Below are 22,591 nucleotides of genomic sequence, written 5' to 3' on the forward strand. Positions count from 1 at the left end.
GCGCTACGGACTATTCTGCTTAGTTCATAGTCTTGATTCGCTCGTGGCAAAAGAATGGATTGAGATATATCCGTTGGTACTTCAGACCACAAAGTTAAGAATACATGTACCGAAGGTTACAAGAATGTAAATACCGAACTCAATATATATAGCCCAAATAAACTCCTTCAACTCCTTGCAAAATGGGTATTGGAGTCACTAGGTGACGAGAGAAGAGAGAGTAAACCGCACAAACTGAAGTAGAAAGAGTCACCCTTTAGGCGGAGACCCTGTGCTTCCGTCGGAAAACGTTCCGTATCGGAGCAAACGGCTTCGCGGGGGTGTTGTAGAAGGGATCGTTTCTGAAATCTTCATCGGTGAATTTCTAGGCACGTTAGTCTTTGCTTCGATATCAAACAAGGGTTAAACTAGGAGGGGCTTACGAAAAAGCGGGTAAAGTTGCCAGCGTCATTCATCAAATTGTATCCTTCCTCGTAATCATAGGTCTGGCCTTCTGGATCGGTATGTCCGGGAGGGAAGTAAGCAACCCCGTCAAGAGGGCGCTGGCGGTTGACAGAGTCGGCAATTTTGTGGTGTGGAGTTGCTCTGAGGGCCTCAGCGTTAGACTCTCGAAGGGCCTCAATGGGGCTTTCCCGAGTAATCCTGTTGCGCTCAGGGTAGACAGCATCATATGGCCCTTCGTGGTGATAAGAGAACAAGGCCGCGGAGTCTAAGCGGTCAATGATATCGGGGCTGACGATTTGGGAGTGACGAAGTTTTTGCCCAGAGCGACGTCTTCCACGGCGGTGATGAGGAGCCTCGTACATAATGTCATCGTAATCCGGAGGCGGGATTGGGGATGAACGTCTATAGCTCATAGAGGATCGGGTGGGGGATGGCGAAAGAAAGCGTTGATAAGGATTGTTACTGCCCAACGACGAGTTGGAATCCATGCTCATTCTGGGGTTGCGAGCCCCAGGGTACATGGGATACGATTGATAATGATCCATTGAATACCGATGCATCTTTGCGCTCTGGACTTGAGAAGGGGGAGGAGCCGAATAAAATAGTTATAAAGTCGATCTCTCCGGAGTCTTCGGGCACAGGGGAAGTCTGTAAGGAGTAAGTGGGAGGTGATAATGGGAGAGACACTAGCGATGCCTTACGCACCGTTTGAGAGCGGGATGGTGGGGCCCAAGTGGTTATTGATGTAAGGAAGTATATAGACCAGATGTGTCACTTGCGATGGCAGCCTGGAGGAAGTTGTTGAGTGAAAGGAGGAATTTCGAGCCGTGGGGAGCCATTACGATGATAAATAACCTGGGCAGGCCCAAAATAGAGACCAACGACATACTTGTCGCAGTGCGCTCTCACAGTCATCGCCTCTGGGCTGTGTGTGAGTGACGTGAGAGACTCCAGGCTGACGCACGATGGGCTCCGCTCTGGCCAAGGTGTTTATCGATAAGGCCCGAACTTTCCCTCTTCGGGTGTAGGCCCTGTCCCATTCAGGCATAGATCGCGGATTTCACGGGAGCGCTAGACTCCGTCAGTTACATTGGATCCCGAGTCCTGACGATGATGAAAAGATGGAGATGATTTCCCCCTCCTTCTGGTCCTTCTATGGCCTTCGACTCGAATCAGGCCTAGAACTGCATCACTACAAATCATATACACCTCTCGGCTACGGCCAGTCTTTACACCCAAGTTTTATCGGCGGAAAAGGCCTCTTTCGAGACGCTCAGCTGACTGGCCCACTGCGCCTGGGCGCCACGCAGCTGATGGAATGCTGGACAAAGGCAACATTTATTAGGCGGGGGGCGTCTCTGGAGGGTAGCCTTTTATTGGGAAATTCCGCGCGGCCTTCTTCTTGCCAAGCGGATAAAGTCTGCCCTTCATCAACGCGACAGGGTTTTGGAAACCGAACTTCGCTTTAAATTTTAAGGTTAACCTTGGTACCTAAATATGGTCTGCAACGACGGCCTCGATCTAGCCTGAACTCCCAGCCTTACACGCTTCCCAATCAGGTTAAGCTCGGTCCCCGGTCCAACCCAGGAACTAAATCTGGCCCTGAATGACGACGACATTATTCTAGACTACCAAAGCCTACTTGTGAGTCTTCTAGGTACATGATCTCATCCTTTTGGTCGCCGATGAAGCCGAAATCAAACCGCCCTACGCTACCAACTGCCCACAATCGAACCCTCGTAGTGTCTAGAAGATGGCTATGGTCGCTAGGTCCAAAGGTGTTGGGGAGCATCCTCCCGCAGTCAAGCTCTCCGAGAAACGCAAAAACGACCAATGGCAAAGCAAATTTTCTATTTATAAATCAGGTACCAGGAGGCTAGCCATCTCTCCAGTACACTTAAGATTGGACTCGGGTGGAATGGGGTTAAGTATAGTAATCTTTCCACCCTGGAATATTCAGATCCAACCATCAGGACCATCTGAAATGATCCCATATGCTGGACATAGTCATTCATTCGAGAAAGAAAAGGGAAGCGTGCACCCTGCAAGCTGGTGAATCCATGATGTCGAGCCTGGAAAGAAAAGAAAACATGCAAGAAGTAGAGGAGGATCGGCGAGCCCAGAATCCAAGACTCGCGTTGAGCATCTCGGCTTCAGATACACTAAATCTGTAAACGCGCCTCTGCCATGTGTACTCCCGTACCCAGTACGAAGGTAACTTTCCTGCCTCCATGTGGAACAAAAAACGCGACTCATGGCAATAATACCCGTGGGCAATGGAACTACGTAGAAACATTTTATGCTTGTCTGGCGGTCCAGAGCTTTCAGGCACCCAAGCTCTACATGTCTCGAAGAGAGCCCTCGTGCCTTTGGGGCCGACAGGATTAGGTTGCGAGCCACAGTTTGAGTTTACAAAGCTTATGTCACCTAAAAAGACACCCCAGTCCTGTTTCTGCAGAACAAGAAATCCTATTTCTTGACATGTGCTATCAAACGATATATATGCCACTAGGTAGAAGTGCGGCACAAAATACGGAACACGCAATGTGGAGATATATAGGTTTATACAGAAGCATGACCAGTGCGATTAAAGGTCCCAGAAAAGGATGCTAGAACATGTAATTACAGCCAATACACAATAGTAGTAGAAGTTGGAGAAATAGCAAGCACAGTTCGAGTCTGAGGGATAATAACACGGTGTTTGGGCAAGATTTATCCCTTGCTGATGGCATCGGAGTACTTGACACAGTGCCCTGGTGCCTCGATTTCTCGTAATTTCTCCGCCCAAGATTACTTCTACATCGGATCTCTACCCCTCTAGCTTGTCGAGCCGCGGCATGGATCCCCAACCCCATAGTACGAAGACTATGAAGCCAACTCAGCGTATCTCCTCTGCGGTACGCCCAAATCAGTCTTACCAAGCCAGCATATGTTTTGTTATTTAATCAACGTCTACCCTTGAATCTATCTGGCTCTCCACCTTTCTTCGATGATTGCTATCAACGTTGAAAAATACAGCGACCATGGACGATTCTCAAGTCCATCTCAAGGATGTTTGCCCTGAATTGGGACAGTCATGGTGGTGTGTGCCGCATCTGCTGAAACTGAACGTCCTACTTATTGTTCCATTCCTCACTAGCTACATCTCCGGGTTTAATAGTAAATGGCATCCAGACTGTATCTATCGGGTAAGAAGGTGAAAGAAATGGCTTTTCCCTGCAGTCCCATGCACCCAAACGAGGCCAATGAAAGCTGACTTCGGCCTGTAGAATCCAATCATCCTTCGGGTGGAATTCTAGGCTTGGTGACACTTAGGTATGAGTATATGTAGAGCAACACGACTGGGATGTGATTGAACAATCTCATTGCCATTATGTACTATATAAAACACTACTTAGCTACGTCTAGCACATACGACCACAGGGTGTGGAAAACAGGGCTTCCCGTCCGCTCAGCCGTACTTAAGCCAAACGCCGGCTGGTTAGTAGTATGGTGGGTGACCACATGCGAATCCCAGCTGTTGTATGTTTTTGCTCACCTGTTTTATTTTTTTGAACAAAATTAAACCTTTGTTATTTATTGATGCAGTAAACCAACTTTGATGCCATTATTTACAATCTGACTGACTTACTACTGTGTAAGAGATGACAGGCAGTAAAATAACCACGTGACCAGTATACACCCATCCTGGCAGTAAAGCTCACGAAACTGCCAGTTGCAGGTGGCATGATGTTCTGCCTTGGCATGCTCCATGGCTCTGGTGCAATATTCTGATTCTGAATCGGACTCAGGGCAAGAAGGTCCTCCCAGAAAAATAAACAAACAAAGCGAGGACGCATCAACGCGTCAACCGGCTTCATCGCTCCCGCCGCTGCCTGCGTCCTTCCACGACTTATATGCTTCTAGCACGAGGGTCAGTGTGAGGGACGACCCGAGCCTTCATGGCGGTCGCAAGAGAGCGATTCCCCATGTTGAGGGGAACTGGCCCACTCATGTATACCTTGAGTGTGCGTCGTCCATGTCAGTTTGTTACGTTCGCCTACTGATCAGAAATTGTAGGGTACCCGTCGAAAGAGGAGCTCAGGATCCTGAGTAACATCATTACCCAAGCTGGAAGTATGCTTCAAGGAGAACGGGCGAGCCTCCATAGCTTCTTGCACAGTGACCTCGGAGCACAACTTCCCCTGCATATCAGCCTCTCGCGGCCGGTTGTTCTTCGAACTGAGCAGAGGCGGCCATTTATGGAGGCGTTTGAATCTACGCTTGAGAAGTCTGTTTTATCACCGTCAGTAACATGTTGCTTTTCATATGTTATATAACTTACACTAACTTTTCCGATCAGTTTCAATGTCCAGGTCGACAGTCTGGATTGGGTTTCAAATTTCGAGAAGACACGATGGTTCTACGTGTTGCGAGCAAAACGACCGGATAAGGACTACCTGAACAATCTCCTACAAATCTCAAATCGCACACTTGCATCTTTTGGCCAACCGCCACTTTACAAACCTGTATCGGATCTTTCGAAATCTAGCGGAGCGCAACAAGGCAGCAAATCTACTTCAGCCGCCGATTACACCGGGTGTTTCCACATCTCCATTGCGTGGAGCTTGACGGAGCCGTCTACGGATGAAAGAGAATGCATGAAGAGCATAGACATCCAGGAGCTTACTGCTCTTATGATCAATTTTGATTGTGTGAAGGCTAAGATAGGCAACAATGTCTCAAGTATACCACTTTAATGAGTGGTTCAAAGCGAAAAATGATATGTTGTAAATATCCAAAATATGTCTGCCTTATCAGGACTCAGCAATGAGAATTGGCACCTAAACTGAACGATCGTTCTGGAAGTACAGACTTAGGGCGTTTAAAGACTAATGGACTGCTAAAGTATGGACTTGGTGCTATTATGGACGGGCATGTAGAGGCCAGCGAACTCTTGTTCGTTGCTTCCCTCAGCACACCTAAATGACTGAAAAACAATTTTATATACTCTATGAGCTTACACTTAGATTTTGACTAACGTCCTAGTATTGATATCTGTTCAGTATAGTATTGTATCTCTGCCCCATGGCTCTGTATTTGATAGTGTATTATTACCGTAATATTACATAAATCATGAGCAATGACGCGCTTCGACTGTTCCGTTTCTCTTCCCCTCTACCAACGCGTCGGACGAAGCCATTCGTTCGCCAGCGTTGGTTCACGACTGAATTTTCTTCACCGGAAACATGACCCAAAAGCATGTTCCTCCCGTAACTCTCGTGAGTTGTCTACTAATATCTGTACCTCGCCCGTGGCCCCTTTAGCTAAGTCGATACATTAGGAAGACCTCCAAGCTTTTCAAGCAAAACATTTCCCGGACCCTATCAAGCCTCCAACAGTACACCCCGTCGTGAACCAGACTGATCCTAATACTTCCTACGAGAAAAACCACGATGTCAGTGCTGAAGATGACCTGGGCTACTACCCCGACGGGGTAAAGCGCACGCTCACGGACGAACAAATCCGCATCTTTCGACACAGTGAGATCCACTCGCTTCTTCGAGAGAGACAGATAAAGGCCGAGAATGAGGAGTATGAGCGGAAATTTGGAGATAAGGCTCAGGCGGGGCCTGGTGGTCAAGATGCACAAGAAGGTTTAGAAAAGAAAACCGAGGCACTTTCTGCTTCTCATGGCGACCAGGCTGAGCTTGAAACTAAGGCTGTAGCTGGCAAGAAACGCTCTGTGGATGAGGCCGGATCCAACTCTGGCCCTGGGTCCAGTGAGCCGGTTGCGAAAAAACAGTCGACTGCCCCCGCGGATGTGTATTTGGATTATAATGAGGATGAGGCTAGTGTTGTCTCCCGGTCTGGTCATGGGCAGACAGCTGCTCCTCAGTTCGCCCGGCGGAGGATAATCTCGTACGACGACTGATGCGGGTCCTGAAAGATCCGGACACCAGCCATGATTTGACTATTTAATGGTCGGTGCCGCGGTAAGTTTTCTTCTTTCTTCTTTTTTTGCTATTTCTATATTATATGATGAAATAATCGTATCAGTCATCCTTAGTCGGAACGCCATGCCATGTGGTACATGTGTGAGGCTTTGACGACTTCAATCTTCTCTCTGAACCCATTGTTTCTACCCAGATATTACTCGAAAGTTGCTGGAGATCGTGTGCTAACCGTCCCATTGAAGTCTAACGTACTTAGTCTATCTGTACTTAGCAGTCGCTGAACTACACAACGTCTCAAATGCGAACAGCATATATACTTGTACGTGGCTGCACCACTTGGGAAAGACACTAGGTTAACGTGACGCAGATGATGGCAAGGCCGGGCCGATAATATTTCCCAGAAGCCTATTGTTATCCTGTTAAGTCAGCTGTATCCGGCCTTGTTTCGGAACCAGGGCCCAGAATATAGTCATGCCAATCAGCAAGCCTATCATTATCGGTTGGAGGACTTCGACACCAGCGCGAGAGGCTATCGCGCCGGTCAAGAACGGGAATGCAGCACAACCTGCTGACCCGAAGCTAGCAGTGAAACCTGGGCGGGTGTTAGAACATCAATTACCCGATCGGCGGTATTTGACTGCGAGGAATAACATACCGATCGCCCCGAGATGTAATTCTCGTGGAATCACTTGAGTGATGACATAAAGTCCCACCGGGTAGAAAGGGCCGATGAAAAATCCTGCGTGAAATCAAGGTCAGATATCTATCCAGTTGTTGCACTGCCGGCTTTGGCATCTTAGTGTTGCCGGCTACATACCTAGCAAACAAACCGAGATGGCATTGATCAGGATGCTCGGAATAAGCCAGAACATAAGCTGGAATATAAGTGCGAGCGTTATGTATATGAAAACCATACGTCTCTCACCAAACCGGTGCGTCACGTCTGCCAGAGCAATTCGACCCAACGTAAAGCCACACCAGAAGATGGACGCAACGTAGCCAACCTTCTCGGGTTCTCCATGCCGCACCGCGACTAGGAACTGGACGATCCATCCTGCAGCGGTCATTAGCAGTTAATTCAGAATAGTTATCACGCGGTGGTAGAGAGGGCAAGGTCTATCCTACCGCCAAGGGTAATCTCAGCTCCAGAATAAAGGAAGAAAAACATAGTAAGAAACCAGAGTGACCGATGCGAAAGTGTCTCCCGCAGTTCTCGGCCCGGCGTCCCCTTCGCACCAGGATCATTCGGCCTAAACAGGCCATGGCGGAAGGTCCAAACGTTGAAGAGCATGTTGATCACACCTAGAATAAGCGAGATGAGATAGTAAAGCTGCCATCTCGGCGTATGCGCGGCAATGGGATTCGCAATAAGCGGAGCTAAGATGGTGCCCAGGCCATAGACAGCATGGAGCACACCCAGCCAGCGGTGCGAGTTGCGGACAGTGACGGTGAAGCTATTTGCCTGAGCATCGGAAATTCCCAGACCGAACCCCGTGAATACGAATGCGACTAGGAAGAAAGGGAACGAGGGCGCCCAGAGCATAAGTGCGTAGCCAGTGCATTGGAATGCGATGCCGAGGACGAGCGTCCCGCCCGTTCCTAGATGTGAGCAGATGTGGATGTTGGCGAAGGATGCGGTGAACCCGCCAGCGAAGTTGACGAGGTAGATGTAAGATATTTCGAGGAGGCCAATGTGAAACCAGGGCTGGATATAGGGGATAAGAGGCCCAAGTGCGGCATCTGGGGGGTTCAGTTAGATCAGTTGGGAAAGCTTGAATGACACATGCATGAATGACGCATGCGAATTTCTCCGGGATAAGATCATACCGTTGAATCCTGCGCATAGAATTGAGAAGTTCGTGCTGACAATCTTGCTATACACTTCCCGGGCATCTCTGTGAGTCACTTTGGATGGCGCGGTATCCGAGTCTTGGTCGTCGTCGTCTGGTGTAGTAGCACTCTCCAAGTATGGAGGGGGCTCATCGTACTCGTACTCCGATGATTGAGTCATGCTCAAAACCAGCTAGATTATTCAGTTAAATAATTCTCAGCAGTCGGAGTGAGCAGAATTTTGGCACTCGCACCAGGAGAGTGACAGCTCTTATCAATTCGAAGAGAGCTGTATTGCTCTAGCCGTTGAGCTGCAGACCTTCGGAGGGGTAACCCCGTCTAATGTAAGCCAAGAACGAACGGCGGAGCGCCGATGATCTGCCGTAGGCGAGAGATGGCATCAGAACCGCGATAAAAGGCCGTCTTCGATTGGGGACCAGGCCTATAGTTGGGGAAAAATCACGGACCAACCGTGTGATCGCCTCGTATGCGTTCTGTTGTGGTTTCACAGGGTCGTCGGGAGACCGGGTCACAGACTCTCGGATCGCAGATTTACAGGTGTCACATTCAGCTTCGAGTCGTGGCCCTCGTGGGGGTAAGCTGCTTTGTTCCAGCTCCAACATCCTTGAACCCCGCAGCAGCGACCCCTCTGTGACTGCATTGATCATGCATGTGTTCCTTATCTGAAACGGTCAGCTCCGTCTCGCTCCGGCTTCCTGTTTGGGGTTTATATTACGATGGATGATGGGCCGATGAGACACTCGTATTGAGCGCGCTTAGAGTATTACTATTTGGCGTGAGGTGGCAGCTGGGAAGATGAGGACATGGCATGTTCTTGATTTGGCCCTGCATCTGACTTTTCTGTCCTTACAGTGACAAACCCAGTCTATCTTGTAGATGAGAGATCTGGAATATCTGAACCCGCCTCAACTCAGAGCTAGAATTCAAAGTATACGCCTGCTATCCACTCTGATCACTTTAAGAACTTTAAATAGCTTGAGTTATGCCCAAAAGAGTTATATTCATAACCCGAGAATTTTTATGTTCACAACTCCATACAAAATCGGGAGTGGGTTCGAACAGAAGGATTCCAGAAGCCTTCCCGTACCCGCTTCGGAGTTGCCTCCTTGCTCCGGGGAGTAGAGAATCGCCCAATTCACGAGTCACCAGGATGCACGCCACAATTTTAATTCCCGAGCTTGATCAGCTTGACCAATAATGCAGCTTCGCTCTGACTGCCGATCACAGTTTGCAGCTTTTGAGCTCCTATACACAGCCCTATACCACAGGAGCCTCACGATGCCTGCTAGAAGACTTGATACTCCAGCGTCCAAAATTAATAATGAACGGCCGGTGACTTGCTGTCATTCCCCGGCATCGGAGGCGCTGAAGAAAATTTCCCCAGTTTCTTGAAATTTCTGTTACGTCGCGGGTCTCCATTCGCGGCGGCGGCCCACCTGGGCCACCTGGTGGTCACGATCTGGTCCCGGTGGCGGAGACGAGGTTTCATTCGGTTTGCTGGTCCAGTCAAGGCAGGCGCTTGACCGGGGACTATATGCCGTCCTGACCTTTCAGTGTTTAAGCTTCATCGGTGGCTGCCGACTTATCCTCTCCTTCTCCCTGTCATCTTCTCTCCTTCATCTCCCCATAGCTATACCCAGGTCGACGGCCGACTCTCCTTCTTTTCCCTCGCTGTCCGGTCTTTTACTGTCGCTTGGTCGTATGCTCACCGCGCCGTGTCGATCTTTTTTCATCAGTCGCCTCTCACATCGAACTTAAATGACTCAAAACACGTCGGACTTCCCGGCCCCCTACGGCCAGGATGCGTCGGGCCCAGAGAAAAACCTTGCTGCCGACGAGGCTTCGTTTGGCAATGACGAAAAGAAGGAAATCACCCCTCCGTATGCGCAAGACGCCTATGGTGAAGAAGAGTTCGCGGAAGTCAAATACAAAACCTTGAGGTGGTGGTAAGCAACCAATTGCTCCAATTGCATGCCGTCATAGAAGTAACCTAACGCTTTTTTTTCTTTACAGGCAATGCGGTCTGCTCATGGTGGCTGAAACGGTGTCCCTCGGTGTTCTCTCGCTACCGGCTGCAGTGGCAGGTTTGGGCTTCGTTCCGTACGTCTTAAACGTCCATTATTGCTCCTGGATGAATCGCTAATTAATATACCACAGTGCCATCATCATTCTTGTTGCGCTAGGTATCTTTGCGACATATACGGGCTACGTTATCGGACAATTCAAAAACAGATACCCCCAGGTTATGAACATGGCGGATGCGGGTGAGGTTGTGGCTGGTAAATGGGGTCGTGAGATTCTGGGAGTTGCCCAGATGCTGTTCTTCGTTTTCGTCATGGCGAGCCATTTGCTCACTTTCACTGTTGCCATGAACACCCTCACAGATCACGGCACATGCTCAATTGTCTTTGGGGTTGTAGGGATGGTCGTTTCGTTCATTCTTTGCCTGCCTCGGACTCTTGAAAAAATGTCCTGGCTTTCGCTTGTTTGTATGTGCATCACTCCCACTTTTATGCACAAGGCTAACCAGAAAACAGCATTCATTAGTATTTTCTCGGCCGTTATGATTTGCATGATTGGAATTGGCATTTCCAAGCCGGGAGCCGACAACATTGTGGCTGTTGTTGATACCGATCTCTACCACGGTTTCACTGCGGTTACCAACATTGTTTTTGCCTTCTGTACGTTTTACTCCATTTCTTTTGAACTATTGAGACCCCGGCTAACCCTAACAGGTGGACATGCTGCCTTTTTCGGACTTGCTGCTGAACTGAAGGACCCCCGCGACTTCCCCAAGGGACTGTGTCTCCTTCAGGGAATTGACATCTGTCTCTACCTCGTTGCAGCCGTTGTGATCTACCGCTTCGGCGGAGCAGATGTCAGTTCACCAGCCCTAGGCTCTGCAGGCCCAATTGTTGGCAAGGTTGCCTACGGCATTGCTCTTCCAACTGTATGTTTTAAACCTCGTCATATACAAAGTCATCAGTAAAGCTAACCCAAAACCCCCAGATCCTTATCGCCGGTGTAATCTACGGCCATGTCGCCTCAAAATACATCTATCTGCGTATCTTCCGTGGCACCGACCGTATGCACAAGAACGATTTCGTTGCCGTCGGCACCTGGGTCGCCATCGCCGGCGCCCTCTGGGTTCTAGCCTGGATCATCGCCGAGGCGATCCCCGTCTTCAGCAACCTGCTCAGTCTCATCACAGCTCTCTTCGCAAGCTGGTTCACCTACGGCCTGTCTGGCATTTTCTGGCTCTACATGAACAAGGGTGTATGGTTCGCCAACTGGAAGAAGGTCTGCCTTACACTTCTGAACGTCCTTGCTTTTGTGGTTGGTGCGGTGCTTTGCGGAATGGGTCTCTGGGTTTCTGGGAAGGCGTTGCACGATCATCCCAGTTCTGCCAGTTTCTCTTGTGCGAATAATGCCTAGAATATTTGCATTTGTCAGGGCTTTTGCCGTTGATTGAGTGCGTATATGTATATACTTACTGCGTGTTTTTAGCCCTACAGCTGGCTGTTTATGGCGTTGTGGTGTATCTTTCTTGTCCATTTTGCTTTGTTGTATGAGCCAAGGCATTGCATTGACTGCATCGTGTATAAATACTTCTTCTACTGCATTGCATAGCCTTTGCTTACTTTTAATGGAGCTAGATGCTTATGATTTCAGCTTGGAGTATGATATCAAAATCGGTGTGATAGTAGTAAACTGGTATAAGTAGAAGCATAAAGAAAGGGTATTATATACAAAGTGGATGGATAACCACCGGTTCAAAAGTACAATCTTCGGTCATTCGAACAAGTGAGTAAACTTGACCCAACCTGAAGATAAAGTTCATAATATAATTGAATAGAGAAACAGGGAATCAGTTTGAACTCGCCCGCTTCAACCGTCTTCTCTTTCGTTGGCATGACTTGATCGCTTCTGGTGTTAATATATCACCTGGAAGCTCAAATTCTCTCTCCTCAACGTCAGGTATCGGCTGCCCAAATGCGAAGCGGCTGCGGCCCTTACGATTCCCCGACATGGCTTGCTCTCGCAGATGAGGTTTCGCGAAAAAGGATGTGAACGGCTTTGGTAGTTCAGGAGCAGGTGGCAGTTCGGGCTCCAGCTTCACTTTTGGCCGTTTCCCGGCTGTAGCAGACCGAGCTTCTTGAAGGAGTTGCCGGGCTGCTAGAGCATCGACGTCGTCTGGTGGCGGTTCGCTGGCGTCTTCTTCCTCTTCTTTCTCGTTTTCTTTTGCGTGGAAAGGTTCGGCAGCGTCGGAGTGAGAAGACGAATTCTTATCTTTGTCAAGCTTACGTCGCTTTTCTTCTTCCTTCCAAATCTTGAACTTCTGAAGAAGCGCGGATATTTCTTTGATGAAATAGTCCCGCTTTGGCTCGTATAGTTTTTTGTCCTGATCTGACAGGCTTCGACCAGTGATCCCCATGACACGCAGCCAATCTTGGCTCTTCAGCTCATCCAGAAGACGGTCTAGTTGCTGTTTATCGTGCTGCGCACGGTCCCGCTCGATGTTTCGGAGCTGCTTCTCCTGTCGTTCGTGTCGTCGATGGGCTTTGAAAAAGAATTCTTCGTTGAGGGGGTCTTCCCCACCATTCTCTCCAGATTCAGCCCCAGTGTCATTATTTGATGGCGTGGGAGGACCAGGAAGGTTGATAACTTCGCATTTATGTAGATTAACCAAAGGGTTTCCAAATGGTGTGTCGCTGTCGGAACTCGACAAGGTAGAAGGAGGGATGGGAGGCTCAGCAAGGTCGTCAATCAGCTTGATCACAGTATTTCCCGAAAGCAATTCTACAATCACATCGACGAGTCAGTCCCAATCCATCCCTGACTAGAGCATGTTGCGCGGTGGAAGATGTACACACCTGTCTTCGGAGGCTCTAGACTTATCACTTGATCATAATTCGGAAAGTACAGTGCCAATTCACTTTTCGCCCTCGAGCTCCCATCATGGGAGCGAAGGCTCCGCCGCTTCTCCGGAGCCGTTGCGGCAGGTACTGTTAATGACTGAGGAATTGAGTCGTCTGAAGGAGGGATCGTTGATCCTCGAGGGATACGGGTATTTTTCGATTTTGGAGGCTCTTTTATAACTTGTTCCGACGCCGATTTCGGCGGCTGCGTAACACGGCGCTGACGGTAGGCGGCGGAGGTGGGCGTAGTAGTATTAGATGGTTCTTGGGCGGATTTGAGGGTAGCAGGAGCCGGCGCAGGAGAGATTGTATCGAGGGGATCGGGGGATTCGGGCTCGAGACCACCATTCATGTATAGCGCCGTTGAGGTAGAGATTGGGGTATCATGGTGGTGAAGACGGAGGTTTCTGGCGCGCGGAGTGTTGCCAGCAGGTGGCGGAGAGGAAGTGGTGTGGGCGGAGGAAAGGGCGAAGAGCGGTCGCGGTCGGCGGAGCTTGGTCGAGGCGGAGAATGGTGTGCTTTCGATCGTGGTGTCTAACAGGTCGGGGGAACTCTTGCGACGACGCGATGGGACAGGGTTGAGGCGAGGTCGCTCTGAGGGGGGCGGGTGGATGGAATTCTCACCCGTGTCGTTCGAGTCTAACGCGCGGAGAGAGGACCTCGATCGCACGGGCATGACGGCAGTGGAGGTCATTGGAATTGCAACAGAGCGGAGAAAAGATGGGCTTTATCAAAGTCGCGACCCAGACCCATCGTATCGCGATGAGGGTGCGAGATTCGACGCGTGGAAGGGGAGGATTACGAGGAGAGCGAGAATGACCGGATTCGGTCAACTCGAAGCCGTCCCGTTGTTTCAGTCAGCACAATCGCTATAGTTAACTTATCTTAGTCCTATTCATGCTCGACTATTGATGCTTCTTGGTGTTGTATTATTAGCTGATTTGTGTTACCCATTAAGACCCCCCATTGTTGGCTGTATAGTTGGCAGTCATGCTACGCGGTATAGTTCTCTCCCTTCAACCCCTTGAGATAATTCACCCCCGACTCTAGCATCCACCACGCCGTCAATTCGTGAAACCAATTCGCCAATCCGTTCTCCAACGGAAGCTTTGTCTTCGAATCCTCCTCTCGAATCATGAGCGTCTCGTTATGGAATACCACCTCATCCCCCTCGGCCTCGACACTCATCACCAATCGTCCCTGTATGCCCAACTGGAACTCAAACTCCACCTTTTCGTCCGTGCGTAGCTTCACTCGATATCCATTACAGACAAGATCGCCTTCTCCAAATTCAAGAGTCTCTATATGCGCCGGATCGAAACTTTGCTGAGCCTCTGGATCCGGCGCCATGAGTTTAAGAAGACGAGCCTGTGGTAAGCGTGCGAAGGAGGTCATGTTTCGGCGGAGGAGAACGGTGAGAAGTTGGCGTAGCTCGAGATCTGGGAGTGCATGACGCGGTGTTGCGATGGATGCGTAGTCGTAGACGGCATAGCACTTTGAGCTGAAAACCTCAGTAGGGAGGGATGAAATATTGCGTGGTGTCGAGGGAGAGAGCTGGCCGTGTTTTGAGTAATGACGAACCCTCGATGCGAGGTATTGTTTCTGGCGTGAGAGGTATAGAGATACGGCTATCGAGATGCCACTGAGGGCTGCCGCTGTGATGACGATGGTTTTCCGCATTGTAGAGGCTTTTATTATCTCAATATCCCAGGTGTAGCCCCAAGTATGTTTTTTTAAAGAAGGTTGGTCGGAGTGTTTGAAGAAATATCGTGACAGCTTCGAGAAGATGTCATCGGTTTGGAGAGTTTAGTCCCGTCAAAATCGAATACGACCTTGGCGTTTGCCTTTCTTGGACATTCGTATTCGCTCGAGACAGGACATCTCAGAACATCTTCATGCAATTTGGTCAAATGCATAACGGCACGACAACTTGAAGTGTTTCCTACTACAATAGCGCGAGTTTCTAGCCCTAAGAAATAAGTCGACGCTGAACCTATTTAGGGAGCGCCATGTTATCTCCCGCTCAACTTATCGGGATTTCGAAGACTTCAGATAACCTTGGTATTACTGGTAGCTAACCTATCTTTTTGATTCAGAAAAGGCCAATAGGTAATGTGTATGTAAGCGCTTGTATGTATTATGCTGGAGGGCGCCTTGATAAGTTCTTCCAGAGCGCCCTAGATAGAATCTTAGATTGAACGACGACATGTTTACCTCGGATTCGCAAGGTTCAGTTATTGACGAAAGGCATCGAGGAGGATATACACATGATCCTCGTTGAGCGTTTACCCATCTGCCTAGCGTATGCGGATTTCATAACGGGTAAATGCCGCCCTGTCACCAAAATCGAGGTACTGAGTCAAGAGGCGTTGGAAATTCACACGATATGGAAATTATAGTATCGAATGCTGCTCCTCGCGAGCATTCAAAACCAGTAGGTTCTACCGTATGCCCGCACAGGACCCTTCCAGCGCACCACGAACAGAGCATCGTATGGGGCGAGCTACGACGGGATACGGCTGGGGGCCGACTAAAAGCGCTAGTGCGATATTGCGGTATCTCTCAAATGACATGCAGATAGAGCGGAGGTGGCAACATGAAGGAATCAATAACAAAGCCCTGATCAAGACCAGGGTTAAGCTCGGTGAGATGGCCGATGGAGGTGGAGTCGGCCACCAAGGGCACGGCATTATTAACGATTGGACGAAGCTCAACGACTTCTGACAACGAGCAGTTTGATGCATAGCGGGTGCAGCTGTTGGAGGAATCATGTCATGCCTATTTTAATTACTCATTAGTTGTAGAACCCATTAGGTCTGGAATGAATAATAAGGGCATTTAATGAAAGAAATCTGTCCCACCTGTGCACCACATTCAGCCGGAGTTGGTCCGGCCATGTCTCCAGGCCGATCTCATTCGCACCCGAGAAAGGGCAAGACGTGGCCAATGGATTTATCATCGTATCGATGTCCACATACTGTTTAATAAGTGGTGTCGCTCGTGGAGTTAGCACTGCAGGTTGCCCGGCTGCCCCTTTGCGCCTAGTCTTCCAGGAAGGATGATGGCCTGTCAGTCAAGTGAACATACTCACTGCTTTGTTATTGGAACGGAGAAAAGAACGTGGGGGCGGCAGATGTTGATTCTCCGAGACGAGGCCCATCAAATTTCACTTGCAGCGATGCGAAGAAGATGAAGCCCGTGGGCGTGGATGGAGATGACCCTCATTGTGTGGGGTTGCGTGGGGGTGAAGAGCAGGATATCGACCTGGACCACCGGGACTGCTGCGACTTCGACCACGACCACTCTTCCACCGGAACAGCCTCAGCTTCTTGCCCCTCGTTCCAATTCATGTTTGACTCCATCTCCATGGCTGCCTCCACCTTTAAATCGCCCTCCACCCCTCGCCCTGTCCGGCTTTCCTTCTTGTTATCTTCTTCTCCCCGCCTTTTCCAGCTTTTCCCCTCATAACTTCTATCGCCGCAGTAAGTTTAACTTAATCATATTCTTGGTAACAATCTAACCAATTCTTACCGCTAGGCCATGGTCAATCGTCCTCTCATCCCCGGCGTTTACGTCCCAACCGTCGCCTTCTTTTCTGAAAACGAAGATGTCGATGTCCCCACCGTCGAGAAACACGCCGCCTACCTCGCAAAGTCCGGGGTCGCCGGTATCGTGGTGCAGGGAAGCAACGGCGAGGCTGTTCACTTAGACCGCGAAGAACGCAATCTCATCACAGCCGCGACCCGTCGCGCCCTCGACTCCGTTGATGCCACGTCAATGCCTGTCATCGTTGGCACAGGCGCCCCTTCCACCCGCGAAACAATCAATCTCAGCAAAGACGCCGCTGCGGCTGGCGGTGACTACGTCCTAGTTCTCCCTCCGAGCTACTACAAGGGTCTTGTCTCCTCCGCCGCTTTGCTCGACCACTTCCGTGCCGTCGCAGACGCCTCTCCAATCCCAGTTCTCATCTACAACTTCCCGGGTGCCTCTTCGGGGCTCGACCTCTCGTCAGACGACATACTTGCCCTTTCGTCACACCCCAACATCATCGGTACGAAGCTTACCTGCGGGAACACGGGTAAGCTCACCCGTATCGCGGCGCAAGCTGGATCTTCGTTCATCACATTCGGCGGTTCGTGCGATTTCACACTCCAATCTCTTATTGGTGGAGGTGCGGGTGTTATCGCCGGTACTGCCAATCTCATCCCCCGCGCCTGTGTTCAGATCATTGATCTCTACCGTGCGGGCCGTGTAGAGGAGGCCCAAAAGGTTCAGGCCATCGTGGCCCGTGCGGACTGGCTTGCTATAAAGGGTGGCTTTGTGGCTGTTAAGAGTGCCCTGCAGACATACCGTGGATACGGCGAGCAGCCACGCCGGCCGTGTGTTGCGCCTTCGTCATCGGAGGCGGCGGCCTTGAAGGAGGCTTTCGGTGAGAGTGTGGAGTTGGAGAAAAAGCTGGAGGCGTCACAATGAACGGGTTTTGGATAAGTCTATTCATGAAATAGTATAACGGCCGCAGATAAAGATAATGCCACACTGTCTGAATCACGCATTGTATTTTTCAATCTTGTATGGAGTAACCGGCAGGCTATTTGTCACGGGTGCGCCAGTGACCTAATAGTGGCTTGAGAAATATCGAGTCACGAGGCTTCGAATTCCCATGCATATAAGCTCTCGGCGCACGTAAAGATGAAGTAGCGGGGGGCTTTGGCTCCAGTATGATGCTTTGCTATCCGAGTAGCTCACATTTCATGCAGGGTGGGATGGATAGCACCAACGTATTAAGTCAGTGCTTCGCAGTAGCTGCCGAGGAAGATGATGGTGCAGATGGGCATCCTCACCACGTATTTATTTCGTTATCAAATGGTTGACTGACTATCTCTAGCGTATTTATACGAAGAGTACTGATTCTGGTTACGTTACTAACAAAGGCGATACCTTGGGAAAGGACACGCTCCTTCTGTGGTACCATTTTCAGCTTTAGTCAAGTTACATGTGCGCAAGAGGGTTATGGGCATTTTAGCCTTGACAGGTTTATGCGGAGAAGCCGGGGTCGCTTCGGTGGAGATATTCTCCGATGTTCAATATTTTTGGGTCGTTATTAACTGGACACTCTATCTTTTAAGTTTCGGAGTTATGTTATTGGGTGCCTGGAATGGGCTCGATGCATCTGCGGAGTGTGCGGAGGTATGGAATTCCAGCTGGAAGCCATGGTTCGATAAGCGGAAGACCCCGTCGCTTAGTTGATTTCTGTTGTTAGCTTGTGTTGGTGTTTAGTACTAGAGTCATGAATTTCTGTGGCATGTAGAGATCACTACAGAAGGCGAAGACATCGTCACTAGCGATCAGTTCTGCCGAAACTTCCCCGTCCTGTGCTGATCATGGGTCAAAATTCCAAGAATAAGATAAACTTTGGGGTCGACCAGACTGAGTGGGGTAAGCAGAGGTGAATTTCACGGTGTATGCTCGGCAAAGGGAGCCCAGGGAACAAGCATGCAACCAGCAATGTCACTGTAGCAGGCTTCACAGTCACCTTGACGGCGCCGGAGATAAAGACAGTGTAGTCGCCAAGCTCGAGATACGGGGCAGTTTAGCTTAGAAGGTTGGCGAATCTTTGGGACCAAACAAGATACGTCACGTTTGAAACAACGGCCGGCGATCTGGATGTAACATTAATGGTGTTGGTGATGGAACAGAAGCATTGTTGGCTTAAAGGCCCAGGACTAAGGGAAGCGCATCCTCTGCAGCGACCAGTGAAGGGGCGCAGCTAAGCTGTTAGCTTCGCCTGATGGAAATGAGGGTGTTCATACCTTCACTTTACCTTGCATGCGAGAGACTGGACTGGAAGACCTGGAAGTCGGATGACTGTTTGACGCGAAGGATGGAATTGAGTGGAGTTAAAATGCATTTTTTTCGCGCGTGATGAGGAATGTCAATGGACCCGGCGTTGGCGGGAAATGAGCCCAAGGCAAAGAATGGAAGCAGGTAGGAAGCATTATTGTGTTTTTTGTCTATAAAGGCAGGGGATCTGTTGATCTGCAACACCTGACGTTGACCTGCATCCTCCTCAAATCTTCCCGCTTCGCTCCCTTTGCTTCTTTAAATCTCTCTGTTTTGGACCTCGATCTCGCGAGCGTTTATGTCTTCTTATCTTTAGCTACTATCATGATTTATGCTCGCCTTTGTACCGCGTTGATCGCGGTGGCGTCCTCGGTCGCCGCCGTTAAGGTCAATCCTTTACCAGCTCCGCGCCACATTTCTTGGGGTTCTTCAGGCCCCAGACCGCTATCAGATTCCGTGTCTCTGCGGAGCGATCAGGATACAAAGGACAGTATTCTCACGAATGCGTGGGATCGCGCCTGGGAGTCCATCACTTCTTTGGAATGGGTCCCTGCTGGAATCGAACAACCCATTTCATCTTTCGAACCTTTTCCAACAGCTACCCCATCCCCTTCTCCATCTTCTAGCGCTGCTGCTAAGGCAAAGCGTGCCGACTCGCCGATAAGTTTTGTGGAAGTTGAGGTGGACGACTGGGATGCCGACCTCCAGCACGGGGTGGACGAATCCTACACTCTTGAAGCCAAAGATGGCTCCGATACCGTCCAGATTACTGCAAAGACCGTGTGGGGTGTTCTGCACGCTTTTACTACATTCCAGCAATTGGTCATTTCGGACGGCAAAGGAGGGCTGATTATCGAACAGCCCGTTCAAATTAGGGATGCTCCTCTATACCCTTACCGTGGAATTATGATTGATACCGGCCGTAACTTCATCTCTGTGCGCAAGACCTACGAACAACTGGATGGCATGGCACTGTCGAAGCTAAATGTCCTACACTGGCATCTGGATGATACCCAGTCATGGCCCTTGCATATCGACGCCTACCCAGAGATGGTTAAAGACGCATACTCCGCGCGAGAGACCTTCTCTCACAAGGACCTGCGCAACGTTATTGCATATGCCCGCGCCCGCGGTATCCGTGTGATTCCCGAGATTGACATGCCCGCGCACTCTGCCTCCGGATGGCAGCAGGTTGATCCTGAGATTGTGGCCTGTGCTGATTCCTGGTGGTCCAACGACAACTGGGAGTTGCACACGGCAGTCCAGCCGAACCCGGGACAGCTCGATATTATCAACCCAAAGACTTACGAAGTCGTCAGAAAAGTATACGAAGAGCTTTCTGGTATTTTCACCGACAACTGGTTCCACGTCGGAGGCGACGAAATCCAGCCGAACTGCTACAACTTCAGCAGCTACGTTACTGAGTGGTTCGCAGAGGATCCCTCGCGTGATTACAACGACCTAATGCAACACTGGGTCGACAAATCTGTGCCAATCTTTAAGAACGTCAGTCAGTCCCGCCGTCTAATCATGTGGGAAGACGTCGTTCTCAACACAGAACATGCCAATGATGTTCCCAAGGATATCGTCATGCAAAGCTGGAACAATGGGCTTGAGAACATTGCCAAACTCACTGAAGCCGGGTATGATACGGTTGTGTCCTCTTCGGACTTCATGTACCTCGACTGTGGTCATGGCGGCTACGTCACCAACGACGACAGGTACAACGAGCAAGCCAACCCTGACCCTGATACCCCGAGCTTCAATTACGGTGGCATCGGCGGGTCATGGTGCGCTCCATACAAGACGTGGCAGCGGATCTACAACTACGACTTCACCCTGAACCTTACGAAGAGCCAGGCAGAGCACGTCATCGGTGCCGCTGCGCCTCTCTGGGCCGAACAGGTTGACGACGTGAATGTGTCCAACATGTTCTGGCCTCGTGCTGCGGCTCTCGCGGAGCTCGTGTGGTCTGGGAACCGCGATGCTAAGGGCAACAAGCGTACCAACCTATTCACGCAACGCCTTATGAATTTCCGCGAGTACCTTGTCGCAAACAACGTGATGGCTGCTATTGTCGCTCCCAAGTACTGCCTGCAGCACCCCCACGCTTGTGATCTAAACCTCAACCAGACCATTCTTTATTAGTGTATTTTTAATTGATAGCCAATCAACCACTTTCTGCATACATAATCATTAAAAATGACTAACTAATAGCTAGTTATAACTTCTCCAGTATTTCACCCAAACATAAGCCCTGACATACCACATTTTCAAAGCCCAGCCGTATATCCAAGCAACTAAAACGAAAAGGCCAAAACAGAGGGGAGAGGTCGTCCCTCTCAACCTACAAAACCCCCAAACGCCAAGATTCAGGAATCTCATACTTATACCCAGTTTCTTCCAACTCATTCACAAAGAACTCCCTCGCCCCAATGCCTTCCTTCCATCCCGTCATATTCATCGGCTCGTTCTGGCTTTGAACGGATATCTCCCAAAGCAGCCGCGAATCTCTACACTGATGGATCGCACCAACGCCGTCATTACGCCAATATGCTTTCCCATCGTACACGACTTTCTTGGGTCGTTCGAGCGTATCGTCTGCGGCGCAGAGAATAGCCTTTCGTTTATAACTTAGCTAACCATCCAAGCCGTATGGTGGGGGTGGTAAATGGTGTACCTACCTGAGCAAGATAATCAAAACAATGGCTCCAATGCCCATAATTCAAGTCCATTGTTTTCTCCTGCCAGGGTGTATTGGAACTATTCAGAGCAATATTCGTATTATTGGGGAAAATCAGGCCCCGAATCGCGGTTAGGCAGTGTAGCTGGTGTTCCATGCTAATGACGAACCCACTTACACCACCGCTGTTGCTGTGGCCATGCGCGTGGCCGTGGCCGCCGCCCTCTGCTGGCTCGGCTTCGATATCGGGGTGGTCGTCTAGATGGTTCAGGCTCTCCTGTTGGATGCGGATGCCGTGCGTGATGAGGGGCGGCGTGAGGACCTCTTCCCATGTTAAAGGGTTGGCGGGGGATTTGTTTATGGCTTCGAGAGTGGCAGAGTTGTTGTATATGCGTTGGTGGGTGCCATCATGGTGACTGGGGCTAGAGGGCGAGCTGCTGGATTGGGGATTTGAGATGTCGATGTGGATTGGGGGGCAAGTGCAAGATGTGGTGGAGTCGGAGAGGATTCGCGACGGTCCGATTATGAGGATAAGCACAGAGAAGATGAGTAGGGTTGCGATGGTGAGGATTGTGATGTGGATGGCTGGATTTGTGGTTGTTGATTTGGGGTGGCTGTGCGCCATTATGAGGAGGCTTCTCTCGTGTCTTCGATCTCCCAATTTCTTGATTGTTGTAGGGGTTTTCTACTACCGTGCCATATAGTTTGTTTGGGGTTGAATGGTGGCTTTGTGGTGGGAAAAGCTTCACATTTTGGAGGCGTGTGCCGAGGGCTCAGCCAAGTAGGTACTTATTTATAAGGAGCTGTCATGGCGCATCACCCACAAAGCTTGGTTGCTGCATGAGGGGTCGGGTGGCATGTCAATAGGCAATGGATTGAATGAAATGCTCTGCGGTGCAGCAGTGGCGGCGGGGGCT

General features: G+C 50.1%; 10 protein-coding genes across 10 annotated transcripts; 5 read left to right on the forward strand and 5 right to left on the reverse strand.

The window, feature by feature from the left end:
• Positions 1-256: 256 nt before the first annotated feature.
• Positions 257-1,004, reverse strand: APUU_21704A (uncharacterized protein; the record flags this gene model as incomplete). The annotated part of the gene is made up of 2 exons (XM_041700487.1): positions 257-364; positions 423-1,004. The coding sequence occupies 2 exons, from the start codon at positions 1,002-1,004 to the stop codon at positions 257-259; spliced, it is 690 nt and encodes a 229-aa protein (XP_041553466.1).
• Positions 1,005-4,195: 3,191 nt separating this feature from the next.
• On the forward strand, positions 4,196-5,183 carry USB1 (HVSL domain-containing protein; the record flags this gene model as incomplete). Its single annotated transcript, XM_041700488.1, has 3 exons — positions 4,196-4,451; positions 4,504-4,729; positions 4,787-5,183. 3 exons carry the CDS (start codon positions 4,196-4,198, stop codon positions 5,181-5,183), a joined length of 879 nt encoding a protein of 292 aa, XP_041553467.1.
• A 489-nt stretch (positions 5,184-5,672) lies between these two features.
• APUU_21706S (DUF3807 domain-containing protein) lies at positions 5,673-6,358 on the forward strand (the record flags this gene model as incomplete). Its single annotated transcript, XM_041700489.1, has 2 exons — positions 5,673-5,705; positions 5,768-6,358. The coding sequence occupies 2 exons, from the start codon at positions 5,673-5,675 to the stop codon at positions 6,356-6,358; spliced, it is 624 nt and encodes a 207-aa protein (XP_041553468.1).
• An 831-nt stretch (positions 6,359-7,189) lies between these two features.
• On the reverse strand, positions 7,190-8,391 carry APUU_21707A (putative MFS transporter; the record flags this gene model as incomplete). The annotated part of the gene is made up of 3 exons (XM_041700490.1): positions 7,190-7,434; positions 7,506-8,120; positions 8,208-8,391. 3 exons carry the CDS (start codon positions 8,389-8,391, stop codon positions 7,190-7,192), a joined length of 1,044 nt encoding a protein of 347 aa, XP_041553469.1.
• A 1,598-nt stretch (positions 8,392-9,989) lies between these two features.
• On the forward strand, positions 9,990-11,666 carry APUU_21708S (neutral amino acid permease; the record flags this gene model as incomplete). The annotated part of the gene is made up of 6 exons (XM_041700491.1): positions 9,990-10,177; positions 10,245-10,331; positions 10,389-10,720; positions 10,769-10,912; positions 10,967-11,181; positions 11,241-11,666. The coding sequence occupies 6 exons, from the start codon at positions 9,990-9,992 to the stop codon at positions 11,664-11,666; spliced, it is 1,392 nt and encodes a 463-aa protein (XP_041553470.1).
• Positions 11,667-12,099: 433 nt separating this feature from the next.
• Positions 12,100-13,844, reverse strand: APUU_21709A (acetyltransferase SAS4-like domain-containing protein; the record flags this gene model as incomplete). Its single annotated transcript, XM_041700492.1, has 2 exons — positions 12,100-13,031; positions 13,106-13,844. 2 exons carry the CDS (start codon positions 13,842-13,844, stop codon positions 12,100-12,102), a joined length of 1,671 nt encoding a protein of 556 aa, XP_041553471.1.
• Positions 13,845-14,143: 299 nt separating this feature from the next.
• On the reverse strand, positions 14,144-14,830 carry APUU_21710A (uncharacterized protein; the record flags this gene model as incomplete). The annotated part of the gene is made up of 1 exon (XM_041700493.1): positions 14,144-14,830. The coding sequence occupies one exon, from the start codon at positions 14,828-14,830 to the stop codon at positions 14,144-14,146; it is 687 nt and encodes a 228-aa protein (XP_041553472.1).
• A 1,860-nt stretch (positions 14,831-16,690) lies between these two features.
• On the forward strand, positions 16,691-17,623 carry APUU_21711S (dihydrodipicolinate synthase family protein; the record flags this gene model as incomplete). Its single annotated transcript, XM_041700494.1, has 1 exon — positions 16,691-17,623. The coding sequence occupies one exon, from the start codon at positions 16,691-16,693 to the stop codon at positions 17,621-17,623; it is 933 nt and encodes a 310-aa protein (XP_041553473.1).
• A 1,692-nt stretch (positions 17,624-19,315) lies between these two features.
• On the forward strand, positions 19,316-21,139 carry HEX1 (beta-N-acetylhexosaminidase; the record flags this gene model as incomplete). Its single annotated transcript, XM_041700495.1, has 1 exon — positions 19,316-21,139. The coding sequence occupies one exon, from the start codon at positions 19,316-19,318 to the stop codon at positions 21,137-21,139; it is 1,824 nt and encodes a 607-aa protein (XP_041553474.1).
• Positions 21,140-21,338: 199 nt separating this feature from the next.
• Positions 21,339-22,299, reverse strand: APUU_21713A (uncharacterized protein; the record flags this gene model as incomplete). The annotated part of the gene is made up of 2 exons (XM_041700496.1): positions 21,339-21,611; positions 21,676-22,299. 2 exons carry the CDS (start codon positions 22,297-22,299, stop codon positions 21,339-21,341), a joined length of 897 nt encoding a protein of 298 aa, XP_041553475.1.
• Positions 22,300-22,591: the final 292 nt, after the last annotated feature.

Source organism: Aspergillus puulaauensis, chromosome 2 (assembly GCF_016861865.1).
Source record: "Aspergillus puulaauensis MK2 DNA, chromosome 2, nearly complete sequence".
NCBI lineage: Eukaryota > Fungi > Ascomycota > Eurotiomycetes > Eurotiales > Aspergillaceae > Aspergillus > Aspergillus puulaauensis.